Consider the following 20,355-nt stretch of genomic DNA (forward strand, 5'->3'; position numbering starts at 1 on the left):
GTGAGGGGCCCCGGCCGAGGCGAAGGGGAGCGAGCGGACCCCGGTTAGTGCTGCGGAAGAGCGGTCTGCTCTCCGGAGGGCCGCCCTGGACCCCGAAATGCTGTCATGATCGGGGTGGCGGCGGGGACGGCCGTGAGCGGGTGTGGGTGCTGCGTGTGCGTGGGGGTGGCGGGGTGCTTCTGCTTCAGGTGGAGCTCTATCTAGCGTTTCGGTGTCACCCCAGAAATGCCCGCTCCCGGGGCTTCGCTGGGAGGGAGGAGCGGGATGAGATGGGGATCTTTTCAAAATGCCGACAGCGCTGTGTACATGTGGGTTTACCTGTTTCCGCTTAAAGTTTTCAGCCCAAGTACGTACAATGGGGGTGGGGGGGGGGTGGGGGGCGGGAGGTACGGGGGGGGGGCGTCGCAATACTGTATTTCTAATTAAACTGTGATGGAGGATTTCTGGACGGTGTTGATTGAACCCATTGTAATTGGATGAGTCCGTTTTTAAACTGCGTTTTGATTTATCTGTTGTTCAGCCGTCCCAAACTTGGAGAAGCCTAATTAATTCTGCTTGACGTTTCCCAGGAAGTACCAAAAGCAGGAAAAAGTGGAAGAGGTTCAAAAGAAGCACAAGACACCATAGAACCAGAGGTAACTATTCTCAGATGCTCACTTTCTGCTTTTTCGTGAACAGCTTTGAGCTTAGGCTAGAAAAACCGAGGCTGAGAAAACGTAGGGTTTCGTAACGGTCCCCTATGTGAGATTTTTTTTTTTTCCTAGTGTCTTTCATCACCCTCGTTTTAAGTTACTTTGGTTTTTATTATTCTACGCTGGGTCAATAAGGCTGCTTCTATGACAGTGGGGCGAATTGGTGCTGCTAGTATTTTCAGCTTCGTTCCCCCCACCTCAAGCCTGGGAGCCATCCAGTGGACACTGGTGTCATGGCCTCTCTCCCGCCGGCGGTTGTTCGTGTTCCTTTCAGCTTTCATCCTGCCCCTTCCTTTGCAGGTGCCGGCCCCTCTCTCAGCAGCTCCTTCTCCTTCCACCGCCTTGCTGTGCCGGATGCTGCTGGTGTCCTGGGCCGGCTCTTTGATGTCTGATCCCCTTAGTCTCTTTCCCCAATAGTGTTGCTATATTTTGGTTTATCTGGTTTGGGTATCTATACTAATACAAGAGTTATATGCTAATTAGACCGGGAGACCTTCCGGACATCCTTCCAGACAAAGCCATGGTGGTGGGGCCGAGGCAGAGGCAGTTAGGGGCAAACATGCCGGCAGGGGCGGGGGCAGTTGGGGGTGAGCAGGCCGGCAGGGGGGGCAATTGGGGACAAGCTGACTGGCGGGGGAGGGGGGGCAGTTGGAGGTGATCAGGCCAGCAGGCAGAGTGGTTAGGGGTGATCAGGCAGTCAGGCAAGTGAGCAGTTAGGAGCTGGACATCCCCCAAGGGGTCCCAGATTGGAGAGGGTGCAGACTGGGCTGAGGGACACCCCCCCCCCCCGCCCCGCCCTGCATGAATTTCGTGCACCGGGCCACTAGTATTTATATAGTCTTCTATCTTTCATATTGTCTTTCTGTCTGTATTGGCCAATTCTGACTTCTTTTGCTTCCTGACTTTGGGATCCTTGTGGAACAGCTGAAATGCCCGGAGAAGGTTGTGTCCACCCAGCGAAGTCAATGTAGTCTCTGACACAGTTGTGCTTTGAGAGCATTTGCAGAGCCAGCCCCCGGCGTTGCCTTTTCTTCCTTGTGACTAGGCTCAGGGTCCAGGGAGCTGTCTGGAGCCAGGCAGAGCTAATAGGCCCTTTTGAATCATTGGGAGCAGAGAAGCTGCTTGATGCAGTGGCCTGGTTCTCCTCCAGAGCCGGATCCTGGAGGTCTCTGGTCTCATCACAGATGGCAGTAATTTGGCAGTGTCAGACCCCTTCCTGTAAGCCAAATTAGAGTGAGTTCAATTCTGCGTGGCCATTATTTGCAGTATCCTTTCTTTGAGCCCCAGGTTATCTTGGATGTATTCTAAGCATTCAGCAGGTGGTTTATTCCAGCAAATCTTTTGCCCTCCCCAAATCAAAACACAGAAATCCTAAAGATTCCTTAACTATCTGTAGTTAGGGATTGTCTGCGCCAGTCTTTTCCTGCCCTTTCCTTATAGCAGCCAATCAAGTTTTACTGTTCTCGCATTTGACTTGCTTACTTCCGTGTCACTCTTTTGACTGCATTGACTTAAATGGAATTTAGTGTCTCTGAGAGGGTGCTTTTTGTTTTCTTTTTATTAGTTTGTGGATCTTTCATCAAAACTGCTAAGACTTCCTAGTGCTCCCCAAGCCTTTCTTGCTCACATACCTGCTCCTCTCACTGTTCTCATCACAAAGAAGTATCAGTGGGTATGGTTCTTTTATTCCTATTTTAGTGGAAAGAACCTGGTTATAAGGATGGATAATATGAAGTTTGAGCCTGAAAAAGCCATTAGTAACTGAAAGATACCAAAGCCACTAATATGTAAAATGTTTTTAAGGTGGATTGAGTTCCCAGAATGTCAGGTGAGGAAGACACTTGAGGTGTGGCCTGCATTGTCTGATGTGATGCCCCAGTTGTCTTTTTTTGTATTTTTTCCTGGTGCTACTGTCTTGAGAGGTGGAGCTACAGAGCTTGAAATGACCCCTAAAAAATACTGACCCGCCAGGTCCTTCAATACTTCCTCATAAAGATACCAGAGGCAACATGGCATATTAAGCATGACACTAGCAGATGGCTGTGTGAATTATTTTTCAGGAATACAAATTGAGGCACTTAAGTTCATCTGAACTTTGGAGTCGAACCTTACTTTTTTATTGTTGTTTTCTCCTCTTAGTCTTCATCTCGCTTCTTCACATCGAGTTCCACCCACTTAGCAAATACGATTGACTCAGGCAGGTGAATTAAGCCATTACTGCACACTCTTTTGCTCTCCTGCCTCTCGGTATTACCCCTGAACTTGAATATTTTAACCTGAATGATTTAAATCAGTTTGCCGTTCCCATGTTGCTTTTCAAGCCTTTTTAATATCACATCCTCTTCATTCAGCCCTTTGCTCAGGTTACCCTGTGAACACACTTCTGTTAGGATGGCTACAACCTGAGAGTGTGCAGAACAGGTATCCAGCCAGGTCAGATTGGCCCGATTTGGGTATAACCCCCACAGAGAATATGCCCCAGAACGTGGCCTGTGGTGGAGTTATTACATGGATCTGAATGTGGGAAGATTGACACTATAGTCCTGGCTAGTTATAATCTAGCCTCACAGGAAGAGGAGCCAGTGGCTTACATTGCAGAACGTTTTTTGGTTCAAACAAGGAACATCTGATGGCCTGGGTTTTTAGTAAGGAAATGAAGTCCTAAGGTAAAGGATAGAGTGGTATAGGGAAAGCAGTTCAGCCTGGGGATTGGATGATGAAAATGCTGATCCCTGATGGTTGTAATCTGTGACCTAACTTCTGTGGCCCTGTTTTCCTCACCTCTAAAATGAGTTGGTGAGTTTCAGATTTGGCCATTTTTTTACTATACGGGACTAGGTGCGACCCCTCTTGAAACAAGTTTTCCCTGTAAAATGTGTGACAGGCTATATCTTTCAATGCAACAAAATACCGGTCATAACTACTGCTGTGCAGTTTTTGCCTATTTCTAGAAATTTCTGCTTCTTGAATAAGGTGTATTGGCACATTTTTCTTTTTTTCTCTCTTTCAAATAGAATGTTTACATTTGACTTGCTAGTTCAGCTGTGACCTGTCCTGGAAATAAAAATTTCTGCCCAGTACCTACTGCTGGTTCATTTCATGACACACTTTTAAGGAGTGACGCCACAAATGGGCTCACGGACCACTTGCAGTGGGGTACTCTGGAGGCTGACGGAGAAACTCATCTTTGAATAGCTGTTCTTGGTGTAACACTCACATCTGTGGAAACATAACTGGGGGCATCTTATGCATATTTAGAAACTTAATAAGTTGCCCAGAGAGTCTTAAAGGCCATTTTGGAATACTAGGCCATGCGATGGTGTTTTTGTTTTTTAATTTGTGTGCTGTGCCCAGAGTTATGATTTAAAGTGCTAATGCTTTGCCCAGCCGGCATGGCTCAGTGGTTGAGCATCATCCTATGAGCCAGGAGGTCACGGTTTGATTCCCTGTCAGGGCACATGCCTGGGTTGTGGGCTCTATCCCCGGTGTGGGGCGTGCATGAGTCAGCCAATCAATGATTCTCTCTCATCATTGATGTTTCTATCTCTTTCTCCCTCTCCCATCCTCTCTGAAATGAATAAAGATATATATTTAAAAATATATATAAATAAGCCCCGCTGGCATGGCTCAGTGGTTGAGCATTGACCCTTAAACCAGGAGGTCATGGTTCGATTCCCGGTCAGGGCACATACCCGGGTTGCGTGCTCGATCCTCAGTAGAGGGCGTGCAGGAGGCAGCCGATCAATGATTCTCTCCCACCATTGATGTTTCTATTTTCTATCTCTCTCCCTCTCCCTTCCTCTCTGAAATCAATAAAAATATATTTTAAAAGTATATATATTGTGTTAATGCTTTTTGTAAAGTGATTTGCTTTAAGTACATTAAAGGTTGTACAAGTGTTGTTCCCTAGTTGTGCATTTTACATATCCTGCCTCAGCTTAGTTTTTGTTTGAAAGTCTCTACAGCAACTCTTACATAATATGTGTTGCTGGAAAGAAAGCTGGGCAATCCATTCTCCAACTTGATAGCTCATTTTGACACCTACCTTTGGTAATAACTTCTTCCTCTTTATAATCTGTCTCTTTACATTCCCCTGCCACCCCTTGGTATCCCAGAGACAGGGAACCAGGCTAGCTTAGAGCCCATAGGTGCAGGGCGTGGAGCCATGTTTACAAACTAACAACTGAAATTTTGAAAATATGTATTAACTCATGTAACAATAATAACACCTGTTACATGTTAACATAAATAACATTTTTATGGAAAATACCTTTCCAAGAGAAAGTTTTTGACTTTCTAGTCACTTGTCTCTGTAGCAGGAATTTTAACCAGAGTTAGAAGAGGACAAGGAAAGCCGTTTTGTTGGCAGGTGTGTTTTCTGGGGAGGCAGCTATGACTGTCACCCTGGGAGAGCAGGGTCCCTGATTCCCCGCCCCAGAATACCAAAAGCCACTCTCTGTGGGCTCAGTTCTGAACTCGGGGTTCTGTTGGGGGCCTCCCACAGCACATTTTCAATCATTCTCTTCCCAACTTTTTCCCATACAACCCTAGATTGAACTGTAGAGTAACTCAGAGATGACCCAAGGAATAGTACTTTATATATATATATTTTTTAAGTCATGTGTAATTAATTCCCCATTTTTAATTGGTTCACTACCCCCGGCAGCTCCATTGAGGAAAGATGAGGCTCTGCGGAGAAGACGGTCAGGGATGGGAAGGTATTTGAGTTCGGCGGAGGGGAGCCAGGAGCTTTACCTCCATTGGGGCAATGGGGAAGCAGTTCTTCCCCGAGCTGTCCCCTTTCTAGTGCCCGCTCCTGTCCTGCTTCCAAGCTAGACGTTTGGTAGACCCTGGGTGTCCCTCTGTGAGCTCTGCTGCTCTGGGGCAGGCATCCCACCCTTGGTAACCTGTGTGGGGCCGGTGCTTCCCCGTAGTCCTGTGCTCTGTAGGAAGTTCGCCATTGCCCTTGGCCTTCTCCAGGAGATGCCAGTAGCCCCCCACCTCCTCCAGTAGGACAACCACAAGTGACTTCAAACTTTACCAGAAGCCTCCTGGAGGGCAGAATGGCCCGCTGTAGACATCACTGCTCTAGAGACCCCTCCACAGAGTACATTAGCTTGTAAGTCATGCGCAGCACGTATATGTCTAAGAATAATGTCTCCTTCCTTTCAAGCAGCAGTGCTCAGGCAGAAGGGGTGTCAGCACCTTTACAGTCTTAAAAGTTAGCAAGGACCCAAAGAGCCTTATTTAGTGGGTTATAGCTGTCTGATAGGTTGCATATTGAAATTAAAACAAATGTTAAATGTTCATTAATTCATCTAGTAATAATCTCACACCCATTACATGTTATCATAAATCACATATTTTTATGAGAAATAACTATAAAATTCACTGAGAAAGTGGCATTGCACTGTTTTTGCAAGTCTCTAATATCTGGTTTAATAGAAGAAGCTGGCTTCTCGAGTCTGCTCCTGCATTCAGTCTGTTTTGGTCAGTTGTCTTATAGCCAGTGAAAAATCGACATGATGGTTATAAAGGCAAATCGTGTCTTAGTACTGTCATAACAACAATTGACCCCAGAAGGGGCTCAAGGGGCCACTTTGAGAATCACTGTGGATCCTCTTCCAGTCCTTTGTTCTGAATCCTTTCATCCTCTTAGCTGCAACTCAAGTTCATTTATCCTGAGATTTAAGAGGGATTTTTCTCCCCATTTTGGGTCATATTTTTTTCCATCTTTTAAATATGAGTAGCAATTATTTGCTCTACTGATTATCATTTGTACTGCCTGGGATACCTTGATTTGCCTCCCTAACTAGATTAAGTCCTTGAAGACAGCATTTAACTTGATGCTTCTTAGCACTTGCCATTTTTGTTAGGGCCTGGAGGCAGGAGGTGTGTATAGTGGAGAGGCACCCTGCAGCATCTGTGAAAGCTGGGGGGTCAGTCTGCCACCAGCATGAGTCATTGTGACATTTTCCTAAGTCACAAGGAAATTTCATCTGAACGATTTCAGCTATAAAAAAGCTCCAAGATTCTCTAAAACATTGGGAACCCACCAAGGTCAGGGTACCAGGGTGTCTGCTTCGGCACATTATAGGTAATTGTCTTGCATTTTCTGGTCATTATCTCAGTTTTTGTTCAGCAAAGACTTCCCCGCTTTTTGGTCAGGTTGGAGAGCAGCCTGTGCAGAAGTGCTGCTTCCCAAAACCAAACCCATCTTTGTTTTCTCCACCTGGGGGAGCAAGAGAACAAGCCTAGAGGTTAAACTCTCCTAGAAAGTGCAGTATTGGTTGAGGACATTGGATATTTTGTTTGTTTGTTTTAAGATGAGATTTATTATGGCTCTAAAGGGGAGTTGCTCTGAGCTTGTGCTGTGTTTGCCATTGGGACTGTCAAAGTGTCTGGGAGCTCTGCTGTATTAGATCTGTGCTGTGCAAGACGTCAGCCTCTGGCATGTGTGTCTGTTGAAATCAATGAAAATTAAATGAACTTTAGAAACTCCGTTCCTTGGTCATAGTAGCCACAGTTCAAGTGCTCAGGAGCCACATGTGGCTAGTGGCTGCACTATTGGTCAGCAAATATAGAACATTTTCTGCTTCATAGAAAGGTCGATCAGACAGAGCTGCCTTACACCTAGCTGTGTTTTCCAAAATATTTATAATGTGAGTATATTTAACTTTGTTAGCTATCACTTTTTAAATATGAGATAGCAAATTTAAGATTAAATTTAAAGGAAAAGAAGACACATTGGCAAAGGAGAAGAAAGTGGATAAAATTAGGGAATGGAGGAAGGGGAGAAGAAAAGGGAATTCAGTGGTAAGATGCGAGGGAAGCCCTGTCATCACTTGGTCTGGAACCCCCTATGTCATGAGGCCCTGATACGCAGAAGAAGATCTGCTATTCCCATAGGAGTGGGTCTGGGGACCCAAGGGAAAGTGTCGTCCTCGACTTTCTGTTTAGACATTTTGTCTTTATCAAAACACAGGGTTAAAAAATGAAATAGTTTTGCCCTGCCTGGTTTAGCTCAGTGGTTGGAGTGTTGGCCTGTGGGCTGACAGGTTCTGGGTTCGGTTTCAGGTTCGATTCTGGTCAAGGGCACATACCTCGGTTACAGGCTTAATCCATGCCCCTGTCAGGGTGACACATTGATGTTTCTCCCTCTCTGTCTTTCCCCCTCCCTTCCACTCTGTCTAAAAAGCAATGGAAAAAATATCCTTGGGTGAGGATTAACAAATATATTTAAAAATTAAAAAAATATGAAAATCTATAGTTCCCATGTCACAATCCACTGTCAGCGTATGGCAGAGCAACTTCTTTCTACTGTTGTGCTGATTGGCCCTACATCCAAGACCTCCTCCTCTCCCGGGAAGCAGAGGTGTGTGGTAGAGGGTGGGCTCTCCAGCCAGACTCTCCTGCTCATGGGACTGGTCTTCCTTCTGCCTCTCTGTCACTCTCCCTTTATCTTGGCCTTTCTCTTTCATGTTGCAGATTGTGTGCTGAATGCCATTGTGGGTGCTGGGGATTCGGTGCAGGACAAGGCAGGGTGCCTGAACCCCGTGGTTACTTTCAGTGAGTGCTGTGTGCACTAGTTTTTCTCAGGGGCACTGGTGACATTTGGTGTGAGGGCATCTCACACTTTGCAGAGCAGTAGCTCCGGGGCTCTGGACACCAGTAGCTCCCTCTGGTCATTGTGTTATCAAAACTGTACTCACAAGTTTCCAGAAACCCCTGGTAGGGCAGGACCACCTCTGGCAGCCCCCTTGCTAGAGACCCAGGTGGTCAGAGATGGTCTCGCCAAGATGGTGATGGTGTTAAAGGTGGGAGCAGAATGTGAAGAAGAAGCCAGTGGTGCAAAAATCTGGGAAAGGGTGGTCCAGCAGTGGAAGCAGCTAGTGCAAAGGCTTTGCGGCACACGGGAGCTTGTGTGTCCTCCAGAAAGAAGGCTAACTTGGCTGAAGAGAAGCGAGGGTGGCTCAAGCAGGAGGGGTGAAGTCCAAGAGATGGACAAGGCAGGGTCCAGTAAGATCTTATCAGCAGGGTTTTGGATTTTTATTCTAAGAATGATAGGAAACCATTGAGGAATTTTGAGCAGGGAAGTGAGACAACCTGACTTAAGCATTTAAAAGACCTCTGCAACAGATCCTTTGTAGGAAATAGAGGGGCAAGAATTGAAGCAAGGAGACCACTAGATGACAAGGCCCGCTCAGATGCCTGCTATCTTGTCTGCACCTGCAAAGATGAGGCGCTGGTACCGCTGGCTGTGGGTTCTGGACTTGGATGGCTTGTCAGCTGACTGCTTGCTTTACAGGCCTGATTTGAGAGCTGGCTTTTGTGGCTTCTGACTTATAGAGACCAGAATGCAGAGCTTTGCTCAAAAGGAGTAACGCTCTGGCACTAGCAGCCTTAGTTTTCCCTAAACAGTCTCGTTTCTTTAAAGAATACCTTTTCTCTCTTCATAAACACCTGGTTCACCTGTTGTGCAAATGTTCAGTGGCTATGGACAGGCCATTATTCAAACCAAAGACTAAACTCCTTTTCTGCTCCGTGACTTACTCCATGACTTACTCCCTCCAGAGTTTCTGAGTCCTGAGCCTCTGGGGGCCTCTGTGTGGACAGATCACTTGCCTTCTACACCTCGCCACACCCACCTCTCCGTCTGCTTTCTACTCCCAGACATTTGTTGAATGCTCTTGTCCTGAGGTGCACCAACGACTCCCCATGCAGATTTTTCTTATTGGAGGTTTTAACTTCCCCATTCTTTCATTACCACTTGTAATGGGACTCACGTGGTTTGCTGATTGGTGTGCATGGTCAGTCTTGATCAGGAAAATCTCTGTCCTTCCCTTATTTTCACCTCTCAGCCAGGAATTGTTGGCTTAATGTAGGGGTCAGGAAACTTTTTCTGTAAAGGGTCAGATAATAAGTATTTTAGACTTTGAGTGTCATACAGTCTCTGTTGCAACTACTCAACTCTACTGTTGCAGCAAGTGAATAACCATAGACAACATGTAAACTAATAGCCATGGCTGTGTTCCAATGACACTTTATTCACAAAATAGGCAAGGGGCCAGATATGGCCCATGGGCTTTAGCTTGATGACCCCTGGCCTAGTGGAATCCAAATCAGGTTCAGTACTTAGAGGAACTTTGGCAGAAGCTGGACACTGTTGTTACTTTGTGGGTCTCTGCATGGACTCTTACCTGAGACCAGCAGTGGTTATGCTCTGTGAAAGAAGTATCCCTTTGTTTTGTTTTTTTTTTACTCCATTCACCATCTGGAAGCTATTGAGAGACCAGTGGTTTGACCTGCCTAATCTATATATATATAAAAGGTTAATATGCAGAGTGTCCCCTTGGGATTCCAACCTGGAGAATAGTTCGATCGCTTGCTATGATGTGCGCTGACCACCAGGGGGCGGCACAGAACATGGCGGGTGACCAGCAGTGGCCCTGGGGCACTGAGGGAAGGAGGAGACGGGGAGGCAGGGGGAACCTCTCAGTGGTGGCAGCGTGGGTGAAGGAAGGAGGAGGTGATGGGGGGGGGGGGTGCCTGATTGGCACTGATCTCCGGTCAAGCCTAGGGACCCTGTCCGTTTACAAATTTCATGCACCGGGCCTCTAGTTGAACAATAAATGTCTTACATCTCATTGTGAATATTAGACTTGCAGTGTTTGATTGAAAGGGAAGAGGTACTACTTAGTACAGTGATCCCGTTTATGGGAAAACATATAGAAATGAGGCTTTGTCACAATTACAGGTGCCTACTTTGTAGTTTGAAGGAAATATCTCTAAGTACAAAAAACCTCCCAAACACTTGGGGTGTTTTTTTTCCACTGTGAATTTATGGGGCTGCTATTGCCTGGCTGTATAGAAGGTTGGGGGGTGGGGGTGACTGCCAGGCACTGAGATGTGCAAGTTTGATGCATCTTTTTAGAAACTGCAGTGGGTCACTTTTTCCTGAGGGTGAAGGAAAGCTTCTAGAATCTTGTTCTCTCTGCCTACCAATGTGCAGCCATGCACACTGGCTGCTGTGGAAGAATTGGGAAGATGCCTGGCACCCCTTAAGCCAGAGATAGGGCGCGTCCAGCCTACAGGCTATATAATCATTTGATCTGGCCCTGCCGAGGCATCAGGGGTGAGTTAATTCAATGTTTGACCAAATCTAGCAGGGTTTATTATTATTATTATTGATTTCAGAGAAGAAGGGAGAGGGAGAGAGAGATAGAAACATCAATGATGAGAATCATTGATCGGCTGCCTCCTGCACACCCCCTACTGGGGATTGAGTCCACAACCCGGGCATGTGCCCTTGACCTGAATTGAACCTGGGACCCGTCAGTCCACAGGCCGACACTCTATCCACTGAGCCAAACTGGCTAGGGTAGGCTAATTTTTAAGTTGATAATTTTTTTTAATATATTTTATTGATTTTTTTTACAGAGAGGAAGGGAGAGGATGTAGGAGAGGGATAGAGAGCTAGAAACATCAATGAGAGAGAAACATCAATCAGCTGCCTCCTGCACACTCCCTACTGGGGTTGTGCCTGCAACCAAGGTACATGCCCTTGACCGGAATTGAACCTCAGAACCTTCAATTCCCAGGCGGACGCTCTATCCACTGAGCCAAACCGGTTAGGGCTAAGTTGATAATTTTGTATGGCCCACTAATGAAGTTATAAATATCCGTATGGCCTTTGGCAGAAAAAGGTTCTCCACCCCTGCCTTAGGCAGACAGTGCTTTTGCCTCTGCACCTCCCTGTGGGCCCAGCACTGTGCAAGTTAGTGTACAAGTTTTTGCTTGAACACCTGTTTTTAGTTCTTTTGGGTATTTACCTAGGAGTGGGATTGCTGGGTCCAGACCTGCCAGGGACTGGCCACTTCCCTTCCCCCTCCCCTAAGACCCCACTGCCAAAACTTCAAGGATCCCAGTGCTCCACATTGACAAACCCCTCTATGGAAGGGCAGAGCTCTCACTTCATTGGGATAGCTTCAGTTTGAGTCTCAAACAGTTTTTCAGAACATCCCAAAGCCCCCACATCCGGCCTAGAAAATGCAGTTGCTTCTGAATGTGGTGGGGAGCTGCATGCTTGCTCAGGAAGCCAGGAGCTGCGACTTGCAGTGACAGGAAAAGGTCAGCCATTGTGATTTGGGATTGATACGTAACACTGACTTCGGTAAATAATTCCCCATCACTGAGCCAAAAATAGAGGCTACAGTAGATTCTGAGCATCTGTCACTTCACCAAACGAGTAGGTAGAAACAAAACTGCCAAACGGTATCTCCATTCCAGGAGTGACCAAAAAAGGAAGATCGAAGTCTATTTTAGATTTTACCCAATTCAAGTAGCTAAACATGTTCATACTTTTTTGCAAAACTTTCTTGTCATTTCAGGATAAATAAGCCAGTGTCCATGCTGTGAGTAAACACCTAAACTGGAGCAGCACAGCTGTTGTTTATCATCACTTAGTGTCCCGCCAGCGATCATGCCTCCTCCAGGCTGGGCACATTCGGCCTTCGAAACAGGCATGCTCCTTGGCACCCAGGGCACCTGCCGTTTGCATCCGCCTCCAAGAATGAAGGGGGACAGCGGGTGGCACTGGTTAGCAATGGCAGGCTGGTGCTTCCGTCCTCCGGTGGTTCCTCCCTTGCTGTGTGCCTGGCACTGGCCTCAACACTGGGTTCCTAGTTGAGCTTTCAGCCTCCTGTCAGAGAGGAACCCGCCATCCCAATGTGAGAGAGAGCTAAGGCCACCCAGCTGGTGTGTCTCAGTGCTTGAACTTTGACCCATGAAGAACTGGGTTCTGGATTCCCAATAGGGGGCGTGCAAGAGGCAGTCGATTGATGTATCTCTTTCATTGATGTTTCTGTCTTTCTATCCCTCTCCGTTTCTCTCTTTCTAAAATTAATAAAAACATATTTTTAAAAAAATGGGGGAGTGGGGAATGCCTGGCTGGTGTGGCACAGTGGTTGAGCACTGACCTATGAACAAGGAGGTCGCAGTTGCAGGCTCGATCCCCAGTAGGGGGCGTGCAGGAGATAGCCAATCAATGATTCTCTCTCATCATTGATGTTTCTATCTCGCCCTATCCCTTTCTCTCTGAAAACAATAAAAATATATTTTTTAAAGAAAACAAAAAACGGAGAGAGAGAGAGAGAGCTAAGGCCAATTTAGAGGTCAGAGGGGTAACAGAAGAAGGAAGCTCTTAATTGTGCCTGGGGCAGAGCGAGGCCGGGTAGGCTGGGGGCTTTCCTGAACAAGCTGAGCTGGCACAGATGAAACACTTTCTTATATGCAGTGAAATACACATAACACAGCATTTACCATTAGTGGCATTTAGTATGTTTACAGTATTGTGTAACCATCCCCTCAGTCTGGTTCCAGGGCATTGTCCTCACCCCAAAAGGAAACCCTTACCCATTAAGCAGTAACTTTTCAAGTCCTTCCCCCAGCCCCTGGCAGCACTGACTCGCCTCTTCTCTTTGTGGAGTTGCTTGTTCTGGGCATTTCATGTCAGTGGATCATACATCGGGCTTGTTGTGTCTGGCTTCTTTCACTCAGTATCACATTATCAAGGATCACACACATAGCCTATGTGAGTACTTCACTCCTTTTTATGGCTGAATAATATTCCATTGTTTGGCTGTAACACAGTTGTTTCATCAGTTGATGGACATTTGAGTCATTTCCATCTTTGGTTATTTTAGTACTGCTACTATGAATATTAGCTAGTGTATGAGTTTTTGTTTGAACACCTGTTTTCAGTTCTTTGGGTACATACCTAGGAGTGGGATTGCTAGGTCCTCTGGTAGCTCTGTGTTAAACTACTGAGGAACTGCCTGTTTTCCACAGCAGTCACACCATTTTTCATTTCACCAGCAGTGTATTGGGTTCCAATTTCTCTCCATCCTCCCCATCACTTATCTTCCATTTAAAAAGTATATATTATAGCCACCCTAGTGGTTGCAAAGTAGTATGTCATTGTGGTTTTCATTTTCATTTCCCTGATGGCTAATGATGTCGAGCATCTTTCCATCTGCTTATTGACCATTTTACAACTCCTGAGTCACCATTCAGCATATTCAGACCCCTCTGCTCCCTAATGCACAGACAGCATCCTCTGCCTCTGCTTCCCCTGGTGTCCCGCCTGCTTCCTTCTCCCCACCACACTTTTCTAAATCCTCACGAGAGGATAATTTTTTCCATTGATTTCAAGAGAGAGTAGAAGGGAGGGGGAGGGAGGGAGGAAAGGAGGGAGGGAGGGAAGAGAGAGAGGAGAGAGGAGAGAGACTGATGTGAGTGAGACACATCGATCGGTTGCCTCCCGCATGTACCCCAACCAGGGCCAGGAGTTGAACCTGTAACCCAGGTACCTGCCCTTGACTGGGAATCGAACCCATGATCCTCCGGTCTACATGCTGATGCTCTAACCACTGACCACACCAGCCAGGGCCCTACCACACTTTTCAAAGGTGTTGTGAATACTCTGGGTCTTCCTGCTGCATCCTCCACTCCCTCACTCAGCCCCCACAACCTGTGAGATATGAGTCCAGCAGACATTGGGCGTCAGTGACATTCGGTGGAATTGACCTTCCTCCTTCCTGAGCAGCTCCTTCCCTTTGCCTTGTGATGCCCCACCTTCGTTTGCTTTGCCAACCGGGTCTCCGCAGCGCCCTCTGTCACTTCCTCCTTCACCCCTCTCTGCTCACTTCATGCTCTTGGACTAGGCGTTCTCATTCATTCCCTGACCTCAGTGACCAGGTAGAGAGTTGACTCCAGGTTGACATTTTGGCTCAGAGGATGGTTTCCTGAGTGCCAGCTGTGCAACACCCAAGGTGGAGAAGGTAGATGAAGGCAGGCCAGTCTTCCTGTCTCCAGAGCTGATGGGACAGACAGTACCAAGGAGAATGACACTTGGTATAACAGACAGAGGGGGAGAATGGTGTGGAGAAAGAGGCAGAGAGGTCACTGGAACTCCTCGTCCAGGACACTGGCATCGCCGTGGAAGTACCTCCGACTCAGCACATTCACAGCTTCTTTCCCCCCTTTTCTTTCCTATTTCAGTGGCTTGTCCCACGTCCCCATCCTGTGTCAGCCAGAGGTCTGGGAGGTCTCCCTGACTCCTCGTCCTCTTCATCCCCCACTTCCATTCCATCCTGTCAACTAGCACCTTGGTTTTCCCACTGATTCTCTGCTCTGCCCAGTGTTCCACTTGCCGTCCTCATCTCCTGAAAAACCTCCTGTGGCTCCTCTGCTTCCCTAACCATCGGACCGGATGCCACCTGGAGCCTTAGGGGCCTTTCAAAGGGAAAACGTGTTTGTGTCATTGCCCCACTCAGACCCTTTCACTTGGCTTCAAGTTTCCCTTTAACCTGGGCTGGTGGCTCTGAGGCCACCCCAGCCCCACTCTGTGCTGTGGCCTACGGCTGTGCTGAACCTCTCGGCTCTCAATGACACCTGCCTGGACACTGCTCCACGCATACGCACGCACACATGAGCACACGTGCACACGCTCTCAGAGAGGCTTTCCTGATCTTGCAAGTTCCTTGGACTCCTGTCATGTACTGGGCGGCCCTATGTTTTTCACAGAACTGGACAGTGTGGTGTCTAGGCCAGACAGGCCTGTGCCCCAGGAGCTGACAGTCCTCACTGGGGGAAAGACATCCACCTTGTAATCAGCAAGTGAGCGTAAAGTCAGCGCGTTGGTTACAAAGGAGAAGCCTGAGCTGAGAGCTCCAGGGCGCAGGAAGGCCTGGCCCCACCTAACAGAATGGGGGTCACGAGGGAGATGGGACCAGGTGGCCTTTTCTGGAAGTCACTCTGCCGGCCTTGAGGAGGAATGCTCAGGGGGGGAGACGCAGGAGGTGGGACCAGCAGGGCCTATGGGAGAGGAGATGTGTGGAGTCAGAAGGTCTTGGGGAGAACTTTGTTTTCTCAGGTAGTGGGAGCCTTTCCCAGTGTGTCCCACGATGGGCTGTGGATTCCACAGATTTCGTTCTGTTTTTATGACTTAGCCAGATTGCCACTTCTAGTGTGAAGGCCATTCTGTCCAGGGAGCAGCAGAGAGCTCACCTGTTCAGGTTTGACCCAGTCATCTTCCAAGGTTATGTTGGTAGCACTGGATTCGGCATTACAAAAAATAACAGTCCCATGTAAACTTCCATCTAGACACTTGTGTGTGTGTATCATTTAAAACAAGAACATCTCCTGGGAGGAGCTGTTTGTGACGGGAATAAGTAAATACTAGGCTTTTCTGGGGGCATGTAGAGAGAACCCAGCAGGAGAGTTTTAACCTGGGGAAGCCCGTGGAGGAGGAGAGTGATGGATGGGGTTTTCGAGGAGGAAAGACCCATGCTTTCATGATCATGTGAGAGAATGATAAATGTCAGATAGAGCCCAAGATGCCCGTATTGAGGAAGAAGCTCAGATGGGGGGAGGCAGGGAGCCCAGGCCCTCGTCCCTGTGCAGGTTCATCTGCATGTGGAGCTCTGACAGCTTGCAAGCATCCCGGGCCCAGCATTCTTAAGCACCTTAGTAAAAGGTAAACAGTGCTTACTTCTTAGTAAAACTTTCAGTCAAGGATGAGAGTAAATAGTTAGGGTCTGAGTCGGTAGGTCTGCTCTCCTTGGCCCTGAGTGATTGGAGGGGCTTGTGGGTTTGTGTTCCTAAGGTGAGTTTGATGGCTACAAAGTCCATTTCTCTAGCAGATTGCAGGGTGGGAGAGTAAGCACCTTCGCTGCACACATAACCTGGGTGGTCCATACTCACCAGTGCATCTGTCAGCTGTCATTGCCTTGGCCAAGCACAGATGAGCTCCACAGGGCTCCCTGTGCCAGCTGGTCCCCTTAGGCCTACCTGGAAGATAGAGGGCCCGTTCTGCTGTGTGTGCCCTCAGCATACATCCACCTCTGCTTGAGTATGTGTACTGCCCCTCACCTTGCAGGCGGGCTGCGTGTCATGGGACAGCCCAGCCATGGTGATGCAGTCTGGAGACAAGCACTGTCTCTGGAGCCCGGAGGTGAATGCGAGGTAAGAGCAGCTAGAAAGCATTTTCCGAGGCTCTCCTGTAGCCTCTCCTGAGTCCTGAGGCTGAGGGGTGAGCTGGCAGGGAAACTTGTCATTTATGAGCTGCTCAGCAAATTCGTTTCCTATTGCTGCTGCACCAATGACCACAAACTTACTGGCTTAAAGATCATCAATTTTCTCTCTTACAGTTCTAGAGGTCAGTAATCTGAAATGGGGCCAAAATTAAGGTGTCGGCATGGATAGTTCCTCTGGAAGCTCTAGAGAAGAATTTGTTTGCTTGCCTTTCCCAACTTTTAGAAGCTGCCTGCACTCCGTGACTCATGGTCCCTTCCTCCATCTTCAAAGCCAGCAGTGTGGCGCATGCCAGCCCCTCTCTGACCTCTGCTTTGTCATCTCATTGCCTTCTGTCTTATGAAGACCTGTGTGGTTTCCTGGAGTTCACCTGCTACCACAGGACCCTTCACCTCATCACATCTGCAGAGTTCATTTGCCCAAGTGAGGTCCCGGGATTAGGGTGTGGACATCTTTGGAGGGTCATTATCACCAGCCATTTCATACCAGTCTGTATGGTAAATATTTAAAAGTCAAAAGGAAGATAAAGGAAATTGGGTAGACCTGTGATCTCTCCAAATCGAGCATTGCCAGAGGTGGATGGAGCCTCACAGTCCAAAAACTGTGAGTGGAAGGCACTGTCCCCGAGTGGAACTTTTATACATCTTTTCCATAGTCTAATTGTGCTATAAAATAAAATCATTTGACATATTCATTTGTTTTTGTTTTTATTTTGTAAATAGATTTCCAGCAGGAAAAGCAGCGTTGGTTCTGTCTCGTCTACAGTATCTAGTAAAATTAAGGTGCCAGCCATTCAGCCCATAGTGAAGAAAGACAAACGGCAAAGTTCCTCCAGGTTTAGCGCCAGCAGTGATAGAGAACTTCAAAAACTACCATCTTTAAAAGGTAATTTTTATTGTTTGTTTTTTAAAATTAAATTTTGGCTATTTAGGGAGGAGTAATGTTTTGATAGTTTGCTAGCTTTTTATACCTTTACTGGGTTTATATTCTGTAGGGTCATCCTTTCTTCTTTATGGAGTTTTTGTTTAGATTGAATGCCATTAACTTATTTACCCAACCAATACTTTAAACTCCAGAGCTACTTAAGATAAAAATCTAACCATAAATGTATTGTAGGTATAATATACTAAAAAGTAACAGAGGAAAGACTTAAAAGCTTCTCATATTAATTATAATTAAGCTAGCCAATTTTTCTTTTAAGTAATTCTTCTCTTTCATCTGTCTCAGAACTCTACAGCTCATAAAGTAGCCACCCCAAGTCGAGTAATTGTGAAGACATTGGTAGAATCCCTTGGTTTTTCTGGTGGTGGAGGAATGAGGACTGGAATTATAGTCCTTGATGGACTTCTCCTATGAGTCACTGGGGATTACTCTACCCAGGGATTTCCTGTTTGAGAGGAGTCAGGGAATAGAGCTCTTTGCTCTGAATTTCCCCCAAATGGCACCGTTACCCCTTTCTACCTGAGGGTGTTCAGCCCTAAAAGTGGTCCTCCAGGAGATTCTGAGATTAAAGTCCATAAAACCTTATCAAAGAAAATAGGGTAAGAACCCCAAAGTCAAATGTGAACATCTGGAAATTTTGTATTTTCTAAATCTAAGACTAGTGTAATACATAAAGGAAACATCAGACATTTTTCATATCTCAAGTACATAATAATGGGTCTTTTACAATGAATTTTCATTTCTTATGAACTTAGGAGCTTGGTGCAGATGTGCGGGCCAGTGAGACTCAGAGAGGCAGGGAGGAAAGGAGGGAGTGAAAGGTTGGTGGAGGGAGGAACTTATGGATTCTTGGATGCACTTCCTGCTCCTGGGTTGCTAGGAATCCGCTCGGTGCAGTTTATAGAGCTTGTATCTGACTTTTGTTTGGTTTAGCTTTGTGGTAGATAATATACATCCTGTCATTTTTGAGGAGTCTTCCCCTCCCAAATAGTCCATGCCTTTCTGAGGTTATTCATTCATTTAGCAAGTACTGTATTGAGTAACTACAAAAACAGGCCTTGTTCTAGGTACTGGGGTACAGCATTAAATAAAAACCGGAGTCTGCTCTGCTGGAGCCAACATCCTGTCCCAAGGTGGGAAACAGCCAGTGAGAAAAGGAGGGTGTGCCCATGACTCCTTCCAGTACCCTTAGGACGCTGGCCACCATACATGAGATGTCTGGTGGAGAAGGTGTCCCATAACCATTATTGAGCCGTCTCTGTCCAAGCCCCATCCCTAATACCCATCATGAGCGTTAGGCCTGGCTTCTGTCATTAGGGCTTATGCTCGCCCTCAGGGCACCACGCAGAGGCCCAGCCCTGTGGCTTCCTTTGCTTCTTCCAAGGATTCTCTGCGCAACCCTCTTTCTCCAGGTCTCAGTTTGTGATTCTCAGCCTCCCTTTTCTCTGTTTTTCTTTATACCAAGTAAGAATGGCATGCAGTCTGCTTGCACTATTCCCAGAGGGATCAATTTTCTGTTGTATATCCACATATCCAGGGAATTCATACTGGTCAAGTCAGTTCCCTCCACTGATTGTGTTTGATTAGTCTTTCCTGGCTACTCTGAAACGTAAGTGCTTCTGCATATATGTTAAAATAATTTTGTCTAATTCAGAAAAATAGGAGTTGATTGGAATAACATTGAAGTTGTATGTTGATTTGGGGAAGATTGATTGACATTTTTATGATACTCTTTTCCCATTGAGGAAGATGATATATTGCTTCCATTTTTCTGGGTCTTATGATTTTCTTTTTTCAAACAAATATATTTTATTGACTATTTACAGAGAGGAAGGAAAAGGGATAGAGAGCTAGAAACATCGATGAGAGAGAAACATCAATCAGCTGCCTCCTGCACACCCCCTACTGGAGATGTGCCTGCAACTAAAGTACATGCCCCTGACTGGAATCAAACCTGGGACCCTTCAGTCCACAGGCTGACACTCTATCCACTGAGCCAGACCAGCCAGGGCTGTGATTTTCTTTTAAGTTGCTACCTTTTCATTAAATTTATTCATAAGTACTTTATAGTTTTTGTTACTCTTCTGACTGGGTTGTATTTTTTTCATTTCTGCCTCCAATTAGTTCTTACTAATCCAATGAAAGGCTGTTGGTTTTTTAACATTTTCTTACTTTATTATCTTACCAAATTTTCTTATTAATCTTAGTAATTTTTTTACTACAGTTTGCATATATAGTTCTGTCATTTATAGTTAGATACTTTTATCTTTCCTCCAATATTTATACCAATATATACTAGTTATTTTAACTTTAGCACCAGTAAAACATAGATATCAGAGATGAGAGCAGGCCTCCCTATGGGAGACGTTTTGGTAAAAGGTTTCAGCATTTCCTGGTTCCTTGTGAAAATGGCTCTTGGTTTCTGGTAAATGGCCCCAACCCAGAGTGTGGGTGGTCCGTGGTCTGCCTTCACATGGCTGTTACCGCCTGTGCTGGCTGGTGGGTGCCGTGCACTATTGCTGAGCTTTATCTGATGCCATATGATTTCTCGCCATAAGATGTTAACATAATAATTGTGTGGGGATAGATTTTCTGCTTTTGAACTATCCTTACATTACTGGGATAA

At 46.5% G+C, this 20,355-nt stretch overlaps 1 protein-coding gene across 10 annotated transcripts in view; it reads left to right on the top strand.

Moving 5' to 3' along the window:
• PPP2R5C (protein phosphatase 2 regulatory subunit B'gamma) overlaps positions 1–20,355 on the top strand; it is a 140,346-nt gene that overhangs the window by 553 nt on the left and 119,438 nt on the right. For 7 of the 10 annotated variants that reach the window (XM_059686712.1, XM_059686702.1, XM_059686663.1 and 4 more), the window contains exons 2-3: positions 570–635; positions 17,510–17,672. In XM_059686712.1, coding sequence (XP_059542695.1) covers positions 570–635; positions 17,510–17,672 — 229 coding nt within the window. Of the gene's footprint in view, positions 1–520; positions 636–17,509; positions 17,673–19,194; positions 19,339–20,355 lie in introns of those variants that run through there. The other 3 variants (XM_059686733.1, XM_059686744.1, XM_059686678.1) reach the window with 3 other exon arrangements.

Source organism: Myotis daubentonii, chromosome 1 (assembly GCF_963259705.1).
Source record: "Myotis daubentonii chromosome 1, mMyoDau2.1, whole genome shotgun sequence".
Classification (NCBI taxonomy): Eukaryota; Metazoa; Chordata; class Mammalia; order Chiroptera; family Vespertilionidae; genus Myotis; species Myotis daubentonii.